This window comes from Ranitomeya variabilis, chromosome 1 (genome assembly GCF_051348905.1).
Source record: "Ranitomeya variabilis isolate aRanVar5 chromosome 1, aRanVar5.hap1, whole genome shotgun sequence".
NCBI lineage: Eukaryota > Metazoa > Chordata > Amphibia > Anura > Dendrobatidae > Ranitomeya > Ranitomeya variabilis.
Genome location: NC_135232.1, coordinates 1,061,361,085 through 1,061,376,025, shown reverse-complemented (window position 1 = coordinate 1,061,376,025; position 14,941 = coordinate 1,061,361,085). Strand labels below are relative to the sequence as shown.

Below are 14,941 nucleotides of genomic sequence, written 5' to 3'. Positions count from 1 at the left end.
AGAAACACTGACTCTACAGGAACCTGATGATCTACGCCAGACTGAGGTTTTCTGTCAGACCCCGCGAGACCGCTTAATGACGATGCAGAGAATGTCACCAAAGGAAGAAGTGAAGCAGTGGAAGGCTGATGGAGCATGTATGGACAATGGTCTCTGGAAAAAGGACCAACTTGTGTGTCTCCCTAAGCGGATGTACCCTGCTATTGCCACGTGGGCACATGGGCCCACACATCGAGGAAAAAAAACAGGCCCTAGCCCTGGTACAAAAATTCTACTGGGCTCCAGGTATTTCTACAGTCCTGACAGCACTCAACCGTGCATGTAATATCTGTCAGACCTGCAATCCCGGTCAACTTCAACATGTACCCCCGAAGCACCTTGCTAAGCCCGACTATCCTTTCCAAAGGCTCCAGGTGGACCATATCACGTTGCCTAAGTCTGGAAGGTATGAATATTGTCTGGTGGTTGTCGACATGTTCTCCAGTTGGCCGAAAGTATTCCCCGTTACCAACATGACTGCAAAGACTACAGCGAAGAAACTGGTGATGGAAGTCATATGCAGATATGGTGTTCCAGAAGTCGTCGAAAGTGACCAAGTTCTGGCCTTTTCTTCTCATGTGTATTAGGAGGTTTTGATAATGCTTGGATCCACTGTAGCCCTCCATACTCTATACTCTCCACAACCCAGTGGAAAAGTTGAGAGGCTGAACGGCACACTGAAGGGACAATTGACCAAAATTATGCAGGAGACTACGGATCCATGGCCAGAGCTCCTACCCATTGTACTGTACCATATTTGCACTACCCCTAAGGCAAAACATGGCCTGTCCCCATATGAGATATTGTTTGGTGCTAGGCCCCCAGTTGAAAATTTCCAGCCTCAGTAGTTGTCAGAAGAAACTGACCGTGCTGTTCAATATGTTATTCAGCTTAGTAAAAATCTTGCTAACACCCATGTTTTAGTTTCTTCTTCCCTTCCAGATTCAGCAGAAATCAATACTTGTCACAACTTGAAGTCTGGTGATTTTGTGGTCGTGAAAAGCCATGTCAGAAAATAGGGACTAGAACCCTTGTATGACGGTCCCTACCAAGTCCTCGGTATCACTCCTTTGTCAGTAAAGCTGGAAGGAAGGCTGACGTGGATCCACGTATCGCACTGCAAGCTGGTCAAACAGACTAGTAGCAAATAAGTGTTTTTTTTTTTCGTATTGCCATATAATAATATTGGTAACCATATGGGATAGCCTAATTTCCCCAATATCCTTGCATAATAAGTTTGTCCAATATTATGAAAGATTAGTAGTACAGCTGGGTATAGCCAATAAAATTGTCAGTTCTATTTTCATTTACCCTATGATTACACAAATGTGGGATAAATTGGTTAGGGCCACAGATTTTCTAGATGATCAAATTTGGGATATATTGGATATACTTAATACTACTGTTGCTGTCCAAAACCAACTTATCATAGTCACTAATCAATATACTGTAGTACTGGATTACTTAACAGCAGCACAGGGTGGTATGTGTCAGGTTATTGGACCCGCTTGCTGTCATTATATAGATCCCAATAGCACAATGAAGTTAAAGTTAGAGGACATTCAAAGACTCAGAGATCATTATAATAAAGACAATGACCGTAATAAGGACAGTTGGTGTGCAGACACCTTCTCCTTTCTTAATCCAGCAAATTGGTTTAAGGGATTTGGGGGCTGGATAGCTGGAATCTTGCAAAGTTTGTTACACATTGCTGCCTTTATCCTTGTTATGTATGTAACACTAAAACTTGTTCTTTGGTGTATTTCTGTGTGTATTAGGAAATTCTGCACTAAGACAACTAATGATGAAACCAAAAGCGTTGCCACCCCTGCTCTTCTCTACACCGATTTCACAAAGCTACCTGATGAAGATGTTGAAGCCAAGCGCATGGCTACCTTCAAAAGATCCCCACTACTGTTATCAATAATTGTTATTCATAAATTCTAGTATACAGGGGGGACGGGTACGCCGCAACAGCCATGACTGGTAACATGGCACCAGCCATGTGAAGACCAGTACCCCACGAGCTTATAGCTTGGGATAGTACCTCTGATGCTGGACATTAATTAACAAAATTTATCTAGGGGGGAATGTGAAGGGACAAATTAAGAAAGATTCTCCATTTTGTGCTTTTCGACTCCATTTTGCTGTTCTAAGATAAATTTTGTTAGTAGGCTAAAGTTTACAGCTGTTGTGAGACCTTGATTAGACATTGATTGTTGCAATCTAAACAGAACATGAGACTGAGGGTGTATTGTTCTACGAAGCTTTGACGCACAGACTGTTCCTGCATTCTTATAGGTTAAGAACTGTGAGCGTGTTCTTATGCTGATTGGTTGAAGTATAATTTCTATGACTATGAAAAGTCATACACAATAAACGGGGGCCAGAGAGATCAGCTTGATCCCCCCCCAAACAAAGACACACGTCTCCGTCTGGTCATTTTCAGTTGCCGGCAACGCCTTGTAGATTAATTTGGAAATCACTGAGTTAACCGTGAAGGATCACTTTAGATCCTCCCTCAACACCAGCACCTTGAAACAGTTTTGGAAAACCGTGCCCAAATGAAAATATTCGGGCATTAGCGGCCTGTCCGAGGCCCACTGACGCTGTCGGGAATACCCGAACGAAGGAGCGCCTGAGGCCTCGGCCAGGGGAACACCAGATGGACCGGCTGCCGGTTCTCCAGATGGTGGTGCATGCCTACTCTCGCTGTGGGATGGCTGTGACAGGTCAGATGGCGATTCATGAAGGACCGCTCCAGATGGCCGAACAGGCTCGAGGGTGCTGCTGTGTGTTCTGTGAAAACATAAGGAAAACATTAGTATACAAAATATAACATTTTACATTCGCCACCTCCTGTGTAATATAAAGTTAACATTGCATCACACAACACTATAAAATAATTTTACATAATTGTAAAGGGTCAGTTCCGTCTGTCAGTCTGTCTGTCCTTCAGTAATGGTTATTCATTCGCTGATTGCTCTGGCCAGCTGCCTGTCATGGCTGACGCGACCAATCAGCGACGGTCACAGTCCTGAATAAAATGGCCGCTCCTTACTCCCCACAGTGAATGCCTGTCGCCCGCATACTCCCCTCTGTCATTGCTAAACACTTACCGGCGGTAACCGTTGCCACCGTTAAACCTTGATGTCACCAACTTTTTACTATTGACGCTGCCTATGCCGCATCAATATTAAAAAAAGTAAAAATTTTGATTTTAAAAATTACCATGCTATACTCACCCTCCGTTGCCGTTTGTGACGGCCGCCATGGTTTACTCTTATTGTCGGACCTGCCATGACGTCACGGTCAGACCAACCCTGAGAATGGAACCTGCCGTGGACTAGAAGGTCTCCCGTGGAAAATTTTTTTTTTTTTTTTTTTTAAACCGTGACAAACCTGGATGGGCAATATACTACGCCACTATGAAATATTGTACGTGGCTGGGCAATATACTATGTGTCTCTGTGCTGTATACTATGTCACTGGGCAATATACTAAATGGCTGGGCAATATACTACGTGGCTGGACAATATACTACATGAACATGCATGTTGTACAATACCTGATGTGTTTGAATAGGTACTAAATACTTACTCTCAGCGGCCAAGGATCGGTCTCAGGAACTGTAGAAGTCGTGTGTACTTATACGTTGATGTCCTTGCCGCAGCAGCACCACTTCGAGCCTGTTCCTCCTCCTTCTGCAGGCCCCGATTGAAACGGTCCTTCATGGAACGCCATCTTGTCTTCAATTTTTTGACTGTGAAAAAGCCCCCCCCAAAAAAAGGTTAGAGAAACATTTTCAAATGATAACGCAACCGTGTGCGATGCAACAAACTTGCAGGAGTTGATCACATCACACACGGTTGTGTTATCCTGGCCTGATGGGTCAGAGCGGCGTTTCAGCAATACTTACCAAAGTTTTCTTTGTCCGTGGATGAAGCTCTGTCAAAGCCATCCCACAGCGATTTGGCCACCTCAGCCCACATACGCCTCAACATGACCTGGTCCGCGTGCCGGGGGTCAAGGCTGTCCCACAACGGGCCTCGCTCCTGGATACAGGCGACCATGATATCAACGTCAATCCCCTCATCTTGGTCCCGTTGTGAAACCTAGAATAATTGGAAAACATTAATGTTTGCAAGCTAAATACAAATAGCTCCCCACCCCCCCACCCCAAAAAAAAAATTTTAAATAATAAAAAAAAAACCATTACTAATGTTGTTTGAAAAAAATACTTACTCGCCGTCTTGCCACCACAGCTTGGCCCCGAGGTCGCTGCTCCTGCTGGTTCACTTCCTCCTCACTTGAAGAAGCCTGGAAAATAGTTTAAAAAAAATTTAGTGACACGTGTACAAATACAACGAATAGTAAACAACAGTAGATCATGTACTCACCGGACTCCCCTGCGGTGTTGTGTGGCTTGAGTCGCTGGCCATGGTTTAACAAGATAAATTCTGCAAGGAAAAAAATAAAAAAAATTACATTAACAGAATGCACAATACACAGCCACATAGAGGAAAATATCCAAAAATCCATACATAAACATTACGACCACAACGAACAGTGCACTCATAGTACAATGCCAACTGAACAAGCGCTGAGCAAACCACACCACCATACATTGAAATAAAAATCAATGACAGAGTCGACACAATGCCAGAGTATAGCAAAAGCAGAATACAACAGTCCCAGAAAAGATAACAAAACAAATAAACAGCCCCTATGTACAAATCAAAAAAAGACACATATCTTTTTTTATAAAATAAATAATTTTTTTTCAGAAAGGCACAAGAAAAGGCAATCCATACCGCCATACTTTACAATTTTTTAAAAAAACAACAAAGCCAAGATAATACATCAGAACCTGATAAAAAAAAGGAAAACATTTCTATTAAAAAAAAACACAGTGGAACAACCGCATGCACAGAACAACACAAAATAAATTTAAAGCACCATAAAAAAAGAACACCAAAAAAAAAAAGGGAAAAGAAAAGTCAATCCTGGATAGACCACCATACTTTACAATAAAACCAACAAGGCCGGAGACAATGAAACGCCATCATATAACGCCAGAAATACATCACAACCAGAATAAAAAAACACCAATTTCCATTAAACAACCACAGTATAGCTGGATTAAAGTACAGAACAAACATTAAATTAAACATCCACAACTTGCAATAAAAATTTTAAAAAATAAAACACAAAGAAAATGCGCAGATACATTCTATACTTACATCTCTTGAAAGCAGATGAGAGAGCTTGTCTGGTGTGTGTCCTATGCTGCAGCCAATTGACAAACAATGCATCAACCTTTATTTTATATATATGGGATGTTTTGTCACTGTCTAGACACTTATTTTGTTATTTTATTAAACGACGCATGCGTCACACTACGACGCACGCACTTGCGTCCTCTGCGTTGTCAATTGGTTTCAATGGGATTTTTAACGCACTTACGACGCAAGGGCGGCGCATGCGTTTTTTAAAAAAATTTCGACGCTACAAAAATGCAACATGTTGCGTCGGCCGCGCCCCGCCAGGTGCGGCCAAACTACGCATGCGTCGGAAAACGCATGAAAACGCATACAACGCATGTCCATGCGCCCCCAATGTTAAAGATAGGGGCGCATGACGCATGCGTCGATATGCGTCGACGACGCTGCACCCAAAGGTGCAAATGTGAACGTAGCCTAAGTGCTGTCTCCCACTACAGACAATTGTTGTGGACCCTAGGGAAGTGTTTAGGGGTCTAGCAACCCATTTCAACTACCTTGACATTAAAATCCGCTGACAGTGCAACTATGTCCCAGCTGACCCCTCTTTAACATCTGGCGCCTCCCGTGCCTCACCGCATGGTCACTTGGCTTCGAAGAGTGCGCCTGTATTTTCTGTGAGAGACGCTGCAAGAAACATCCAACATTGGTTTACGATAAAATGATCGGTCATTCAAATTCAAAGCCAGATCTTTCTCGCAATTATCTGTTGGGAGAGAGTTGGGATGCCCCCATACACATTAGATGAGTGGCCAATCCTGAAGGTTAGAGGTCATTTACTGTGCACTGAACGATCAGTGATATATTGTTCTGTGCACATAGGCTGCCATTGTTCTCGGCAGAGCTAGTCGTTTACACAGCACAATCTGCTGCAAAGAACAATCATCTTTTGTGCAGCCTGTTCCTCAGATTATCGACAGCTTGTTTAGACTGCAAGATTATCGTAGACAAGGATTACTAGGAACGCTCGTTCACAGTGTTCGTGCAGTGTAAATGGACCTTATAGCTGTTGTGCTCTTTTCACTGCTCCCCTACATAACTGATTTATTTTGCAGGGAAACTGCTGTTTTTCCCACAAGATCACGTGGCCGATCATAATGATTTTATGTATAATACAACTGTTCACTAAAATAGATATGTCAGGAGGGGTGACCGTCCATCTTTTCCTCAGATGAAAGATATTCAAGTGATAACTGTTTTGTCACATTCACACCTCTGTAGTGTGGTCCTAATGTATCACTATAAGATTTAGCAAGGGCTAATCTAGAAGGCATTAAACCCTTTGCCAACATAAGATGTACTGGATCATCATATGCCAGCTCCCCAGACTTTGATGCAGGCCCGTAAGCCAAGCTCGCATGTTTCCTGGAAAATGATGGATGAATTATTCAGCCATCATTATTATTATTATTTATTGATTCCATGGTGCTGTACATGAGAAGGGGTTACATACAAATTACAGATATCACTTACAGTAAGCAAACTAACAATGACAGACTGATACAGAGGGGTGACGACCCTGCCCTTGCGGGCTTACATTCTACAGCAGTGTTCCCCAAGTCCGGTCCTCAAGAGCCACCAACAGGTCATGTTTCCAGGATTTCCTTAGTGTTGCACAGGTGATGGAATTATTGCCTGTCTAGGTGATGCAATTATCACCTGTGCAATACTAAGGAAATCCTGAAAACATGACCTGTTGGTGGCTCTTGAGGACCGTACTTGGGGAACACTGTTCTACAGGATGGTGGAGATGGAGACAATGGGTTGAGGGTTGTAGGAGCTCCGATGTCCGTGAGGCGGTAGCTTCGGTAGTGGTGAGGAGGCAGCAGGGTCAGTGCAGGCTGTAGGCTTTCCTGAAGAGGTGGGTTTTCAGGTTCCGTCTGAAGGATCCGAATGTGGTTGATAGTCGGATGTGTTGGGGCAACAAATTCCAGAGGATGGGGGATATTCTGGAGAAGTCTTGGAGGCGGTTGGGTGAGGAGCAGATAAGTGTGGAGGAGAGAAGGAGGTCTTGGGAGGACCGGAGATTACGTGAGGGAAGATATCAGGAGATTAGATCAGAGCTATATGGAGGAGACAGATTATGGATGGCTTTGTCGGTCAGTATTAGTAATTTGAACTGATACGCTGAGGGAATGGGAACCAGTGAAGAGATTTGCAGAGGGGGAAGCAGAGGAGTAGCGAGGAGAGAGATGAATTAGTGGGGCAGCAGAGTTAAGGATGGACTGGAGAGGTGCAAGGGTGTTAGCAGGGAGGCCACAGAAAAGGATGTTGCAGTAGTCAAGGCAGGAGATGATGAGTGCATGCACAAGCATTTTAGTAGATTGACGGTTGAGGAAAGGACGGATTCTGGAGATATTTTTGAGCTGGAGGCGACAGGAGGTGGAAAGAGCTTGGAGGTGCGGTTTGAAGGACAGGGCAGAGTCAAGGGTTACTCCGAGGCAGCAGACTTCTGGTACGGGGGAAAGCGTGATGTCGTTAATTGCGATAGGTCAGGTATGGAAGATCTATGAGATGGAGGAAAGATGATGAGTTCAGATTTGTCCACATTGAGTTTGAGGAAGCGAGAGGAGGAGGATATGGCTGATAGACACTCCGGGATTCTGGACAGCAGAGAGGTGACGTCTGGGCCAGAAAAGTAGATCTGAGTGTCATCAGCATAAAGGTGGTACTGGAATCCTTGGGACTTTATAAGTTGTCCCAGGCCAAGTGTATAGATTGAGAAGAGTAGGGGTCCTAGAACAGAGCCTTGGGGGACTCCAAAAGAGAGAGGGTGGGATGAGGAGGTAGTGTGGGAGTGGGAGACACTGAATGTGCGGTTGGAAAGGTAGGAGATCCAGGATAGGGCGAGGTCTTTGATGCCAAAAGAGGAGAGGATATGTAGTAGGAGGCAGTGGTCAACTGTGTCAAAAGCAGAGGACAGGTCTAGAAGGAGGAGTACAGAGTTTTGTCCGTTAGCTTTGGCTTTAAGTAGGTCATTAGTGATATTGATCAGGGTTGTCTCAGTTGAGTGATGGGGCAGAAACCATATTGTAGATTGTCAAAGAGCAAGTTAGGTGAGAGGTGGGAGGAAAGTTCAGTGTGGACGTGCTGCTCCAGGATTTTGGAAGCAGCGATATTGGGCGATAGCTGGACATAGCTGTTGGGTCGAGGATTGGCTTTTTAAGGATAGGCGCGATTGTGGCATTTTTGAAAGCAGAAGGGAAGGTGCCAGAAGTTAGTGATAGGTTGAAGAGGTGGGTAAGGGATGGGATAAGTGTGGTGGTGAGGTTGGGGAGGAGGTGGGATGGGGTCAAGCGCACAGGTGGTGAGGTGTGATTTGGAGAGGAGACACTTTAGCCCCCCTTCAGTGATCTTGGAGAGGGAGGTTATGGGGCTTGGGCATTGGTCTGGTATACAAAGGGGTTGTGGTGGCAGAACAGTGAAGAATTGCCTTGTTTGGTCGATCTTATTTTTAAAGTGTGTGGCAATATCCTCAGCGGAGATGAGGGAGGTTGGAGGGGGCAGTGGGGGCAGAGGAGGGAGTTAAAGGTTTTGAATAACTATTTGGGGTTGTAGGATAGAGAAGATATGAGGGTTGTGAAGTAGGCCTGTTTAGCAGAGGTGAGAGCACATTTAAAAGCGAGTGTTGCCTGTATGAATGCAGTGAAGTCGTCTTGCGAATGTGTTTTCTTCCAATGTCGCTCTGCAACCCTGGACAGTTGCCGGAGCTTTTTAGTGGTGTTATTGTGCCAGGGTTGTCTATTGATACGTTGCACTCTGCCATGAACGAGAGGGGCGACCGTGTCAATAGCTGATGCGAGAGTGGCATTGTAGAAAGCAGTGGCAGTGTCTGTGTCGTGGAGTGAGGATATGGATGCCAGTGGTAGGATAGAGTCAGAGAGTGTGAGGGTGTCTAGGTGTGCAAGGTTTCTGCGGGGGTGCGCATGTTGCTGGACTTGGGTGACAGGTGAGGACAGGGATGAGAAAGTGAGCAGATGGTGGCCAGATATAGGGAGAGGGGAGGTGGTGAAGTTAGCAGAGAGGGGTGAAGACCAGGTCTAGGGTATGTCTGTCTGTGTAGGTGGCTGTGGAGGACCACTAAATCCAAAAGATGAAGTCAGTAAGTCACTTTAAGAGGCCAGTACCATTAATGTGCAGGCTGGGACAGTTGCCATGCAGGGAACATTGGGTGATGTGATGTCAGAAAGTGACATCGGCATTTAATGGGTTAACAGCTGCGGGCGGAGGCCTGCACAGGCCGCCTCTAACAGCCACGGTGGCCTGTGCAGACCTCCGCCCGCAGCTGTTAACCCGTTAAATTTTGCTGTCACTTTCTGACATCACATCACCCAATGTCCCCTGTATGGCACCAGTCCCAGCCCGCACATTAATGGAATTGGCCTCTTAAAGTGACTTACTGACAATGTTAACCTGTGTGCCTGCACCCCGGCAATCAATGTGCTGATTGCCGGTGGCAGGAGGGAGATGCAGGATCTCCACAGGCACAGTACTGTCAGTTGTTTTTTTTTAAACTGTGCCCTCCCAGGGAGGTAGCACTCCTGATGGGTGCCTACCATTGTCTGCCCATCGTCCCAGCCCTAAGCTACAGTCACATGTGTAGCGCCCCCACTGCCGCAGGGCCGAGGGGTACCCGGTACCGGGCCTCTGAATCTCTGCTCTAGGGTTGTCACGGTGGCTAGGCCCCGGTCCGTGACCCTGCCGTGGGGCGCACAGTGAATGGGTAGGTAGATATAGATGGTGGTGACTGTAGCGGTGCAGTTGTGGGGTGCAGGTCGCGGTAAATAACGAGGACACCAGGTTGCAGTCTCTTTACCTCTTTACTGAAGATCTCTGGGTCCTCAGTCCGGAATAGGGTTCACCAGGCTACGCAAGTCCGGCCGGTCCAATGGCACCTCCAGAGTTCTCTTCACAGGTGGAAATCTGCGCCTTCCTGCTTGCGCTATGTGTTGTGGTCCTTCCCTGCTGTGCTTACGGAAAGTCCCCACAACTGTTGTGTCTGTTTCTTAAGTTCCCTCACAACTCGATTAGATGATGTTCTGCTAATCCTCCGTCCCTCCCTGATGTTCTGGTTGGAACGGCACCCGTATGACGGGTAGGCTCGGAGCTCTTCCGGGACCCTAGAGTCGCCCCTCTCCACAAGTTGCCCCCCAAGACTGCATAGGTGATTTAAGTTAGACAGCCCGCCTTAGACTGACTGTCCTGCCGCTGTTTAGAGTATTGCTTGAAGCTGGATATTATAATACTCCCTCGGCGTTCCGGCCACCGGTTATGCGCCTCAGTAGGATGTTGCCTCGGTCTTACAGCACGACTCCTACTGGTATTCTCCTATTGCTATGATCTCGTTTCTCACTCAGCACAATCTATCTCGCTTCTGGTCCCTCCTTGGGCACCGCCGCTATGCTGAGCAGGCACGGTCCCGTTACGTTCGTTCAAGTTGCCAAGCCTCTGTCAGGATCCCACCCCTGACAGAGACCCTACTGTATCTTCCCCCCACAACACCCTCTGCCACAAGGTGTTGCCTGGTTCCAACCCAGTCAGCTTCTGATCTAACTTCCTGCCTGACCCCCAGTTTACCCACTATGGTGGGGAGTGGCCTAGTGAATAGAACCCTTAGCTCCCCCTGGAGGCCCGGCTGTGAAATGTATTGGTGTCTGTGATACCTGGTTAGACGAACTCCTTCAGTGCCATCAGACGTACCATAGCTCCCCATAGCAGCGGAGCCACAGTACTGCAACGACCAGGACTCTGGGGCACTGCACATGTATGAGTAATTAATTATACCAAGTAATGCTTATCATTTTCATCTGTGACCTGTAGCTTTAAAAACAAACATCTGTGTAAGGAGGCCTAAAACTGGGTGAGAAACAGTCAAACACAGCTACAAAGGTGTGGATGTAGAAGACAGTTTCATAGCACTGGTCACTGACCGTGGCAAGCATGATGTCATGTAGTGTCAAGGGACAGTGGGCACTTACCTGATCCGTCAAACTAGGGGCACCCTAGTCCATCCCTGTCCCCTGGCTTACTTCTGATGGTGGAGACATTGGGTTCTCTTACCTATCTATGGTTCTAACTAGTGATGAGCGAGTATACTCGTTGCTTGAATTTTCCCGAGCATGCTTGGGTGGTCTCCGAGTATTTGTTAGTGTTCGGAGATTAAGTTTTCATCGCGGCAGCTGAACTGAATGATTTAGTTATTAGCCAGCTTGATTACATGTGGGGATTCCCTAGCAACCAGGCAACCCCCACATGTACTCAGGCTGGCTAATAGCTGTAAATCATTCAGCTGCCGCGATGAAAACTTAATCTACGAACACTAACAAATACTCGGAGACCACCCGAGCTTGCTCGGGAAAACTCGAGCAACGAGTATACTCGTTCATCACTAGTGCTAACTTAACCCTTATTTGATCACTCTCCCACCCAAGGAGGTGAAGGGCTGAATTGTATAGAAAAACACTAACCAGACAGACTGGGTTAACAGACAGGGATAAAAGAATACTACAATCATACAAATACACTCACAAAACAACAGAGTGGGAAACAGAGGAGGTGTAGGAAGGGAAAACCAAATGTGAGAGGACAAGGAATAAACAAGCAAACCAACTCCACGCAGCAATCTCCATAAAAACTCTCCATCCACCAACTCCATTGAGCTTTCTCCTTATCCACCAACCCAGGAAGTAGAACTATGAGGCCGGCGTCACACTCGGCGTAAGACAATACGGTCCGTATTTTACGGCCGTAATACGGAGAAATGTTCCCAAAATAGTGATCCATAGGCAGGGTGTGTCAGCGTATTTTGCGCATGGCATCCTCCGTATGTAATCCGTATGGCATCCGTACTGTGATATTTTCTCACAGGCTTGCAAAACCGACATCTAATGGATTTATGTGCTCAAATGTTCGGTAAAACATATATACAGTATATATATATATATATATATATATATATGTCATTGAGACACACATATATATATATATATATATATAGTCTGTATTTATATTTACTTCAGCGCGATATCTGTGAAAAGCCGGTAATTCAATTGCCGGCTTTTCATTTCTCCTGCCTAAACCCGACAGGATATGAGACATGGTTTACATACAGTAAACCATCTCATATCCCCTTTTTTTTTTGCATATTCCACACTACTAATGTTAGTAGTGTGTATGTGCAAAATTTCAGTGCTGTAGCTGCTAAAATAAAGGGTTAAATGGTGGAAAAAATTGGCGTTGGCTCCCGCGCAATTTTCTCCGCCAGAGTGGTAAAGCCAGTGACTGACGGCAGATATTAATAGCCAGGAGAGGGTCCATGGTTATTGGCCCCCCCGTGGCTAAAAACATCTGCCCCCATCCACCCCAGAAAAGGCACATCTGGAAGATGCGCCTATTCTGGCACTTGGCCACTCTCTTCCCATTACTACCATTGTAAAAGTAAAAAAAAAAACACTACATACTTACCCTCTTATGTCTGTCACGTCCCCCGGCGTCCGCGCTGCTGCTCAGAGCTTCCTGCACTGAGTGTGTCAGTGCCGGTCGGAAAGCAAAGCACAGCGGTGACGTCACCGCTGTGCTTAGGGCCGGCGCTCACACAGTGCAGGGAAGCAGATGCCAGGGGATGCGAATGTAAGTATGTAGTGTTTGTTTTTTTACATTTAACACTGGTAACCAGGGTAAACATCGGGTTACTAAGCACGGCCCTGCGCTTAGCAACCCGATGTTTACCCTGGTTACCCGGCGACTTCGGCATCGTTGGTCGCTGGAGAGCTGTCTGTGTGACAGCTCTCCAGCGACCAAACAGCGACGCTGCAGCGATCGGCATCGTTGTCGATATCGCTGCAGCGTCGCTTAGTGTGAAGGTACCTTAACCCTTGCAATGACAACAAGGAAACCTGATTAATAGGATGGTGACAGTTTTAACCCCTTCATTACGGAGACCTTTTTCGTTTTTGCGTTTGTTTTTCACTCCCCATCTTCCCAAAGCCATATCTTTTTTATTTTTCCAACAATATGGCCATGTAAGGGCTTATTTTTTGCTGGACAAGTTGTACTTTTGAATGACACCATTGGTTTTACCATATTTTGTACTCAAAAACGGGAAAAAAAAATCCAAGTGTGGTGACATTGCAAAAAAAATGCAAATCTACAACTGTTTTTTGGATATTTTTTTTTACCATGTTCATCAATCAAATGCTAAAACTGCCATTATGATTCCCCAGGTCATTAAGAGTTCATGGACACCAAACATGTCTAGGTTCTTTTTTATTTAAGTGGTGAAAAAAAAATCCAAATTTGTTTAAAAAAAAAAAAAAATTGTGTCATTTTCCGAGACCCGTAGCATCTCCATTTTTCATGATTTCGGATTTGGTGAGGGCTTATTTTTTGTGTGCTGAGCTGATGTTTTTAATACTACCATATTGGTGCAGATACGATCTTTTGATCGCCCGTTACTGCATTTTAATGCAATGTCGTGGCAATGAAAAAAAATGTAATTCTGGCGTTTCGACTTTTTTACGCTGTTTATCGATCAGGTTAATCCTTTCTTTCTATTGATAGATCGGCCAATTCTGGAGGCGGTGATACCAAATATGTGTATGTTTGATTTTTTTTTATTATTGATTTATTTTGAATGGGGCGAAAGGGGGGTGAATTGAACTGTTATTTTATTATATTTGGCATGCTTCAATAGTTTCTTTGGGAGACTAGAAGCTGCCATAACCCGATCGGCTCTGCTACATACAGGCGGTGATCAGATCGCCTGCAATTAGCAGAATACTTCACTTGCTATGAGCGCCGACCACTGGGTGGCGCTCATAGCAATCCAGCAGTGACAACCATAGAGGTCTCCAAGAGACCTCTGGTTGTCATGCCAACATCGGTGATCCGCGATCACATGACGGGTCACTGATGGGCAAATTTCCGGCCTGATGGCCAGAAGTGCGCTTTAAATGCCGCTGTCAACTCTTGACAGCGGCATTTAATGGGTTAATAGCGGCAGGTGGAACGCGATTCCTCCCGTGGCTGTTCCGGGCACATATCGGCTGTTCAAAACAGCTGACATATACCGGGAAAGATGTGGGCTCACCGCCGGAGCCCACATCAAAGGGTGGGACACGACATGCGCGGTACATGTACGGCGCATGTTGTGAAGGGGTTAATAAGTGCAGTTCATGTAGCCCGACGCCGCGATCGTCTGACCATACTCTGACGCGGAATCCCCGTGACACCTACGCACAGCAACAAGACCCTTCGGCATGGTTTCTACCATGCAAATATTTCAAAGTAGACTGGGGTTTCAAGACGTGCTGTTCAAGGTGTTTTGAAGAAGCACCAAGTAATGGGCAAAGTTGAAGACCGCAAACACAGTGTTCGAGCAAAGGAAACTGCACAGGAGATCAAAGACACATCATACTTCCATTCAAAATCAGAATATGTCCAGCAGTACTATCAGCTCAGTAACAGAAGCAAGTTTATTCACTGAAAGGGTGGGGAGCGGTACAATAATGAGTGCCCGCAGGCAACTTTAAGCTTGGTGGAGGGCCATTGCAAATTTGCGGCTGTTTTTCAGCAAATGGAGTTGGGGATTTAGTCAGGAATAATGGTGTCCTGAATTCTGA

General features: G+C 45.7%; 1 protein-coding gene across 1 annotated transcript; it reads right to left on the bottom strand.

The window, feature by feature from the left end:
• Window positions 1–3,870: 3,870 nt before the first annotated feature.
• LOC143787349 (uncharacterized) lies at window positions 3,871–4,641 on the bottom strand. The gene is made up of 3 exons (XM_077276047.1): window positions 4,440–4,641; window positions 4,285–4,359; window positions 3,871–4,154 (listed from the first exon to the last, which is right to left on the bottom strand). Exons 1-3 carry the CDS (start codon window positions 4,479–4,481, stop codon window positions 3,945–3,947), a joined length of 327 nt encoding a protein of 108 aa, XP_077132162.1. The 5' UTR covers window positions 4,482–4,641; the 3' UTR covers window positions 3,871–3,944.
• Window positions 4,642–14,941: the final 10,300 nt, after the last annotated feature.

Coding starts and splice junctions, on each gene's coding strand:
- LOC143787349 (XM_077276047.1), bottom strand. CDS start 4,481: ATGGCCAGCGACTCAAGCCACACAACACCGCAGGGGAGTCCG. Junction 4,360..4,439: donor CAACACCGCAGGGGAGTCCG/GTGAGTACATGA, acceptor ACTATTTTCCAG/GCTTCTTCAAGTGAGGAGGA. Junction 4,155..4,284: donor CTGTGGTGGCAAGACGGCGA/GTAAGTATTTTT, acceptor CAATTATTCTAG/GTTTCACAACGGGACCAAGA.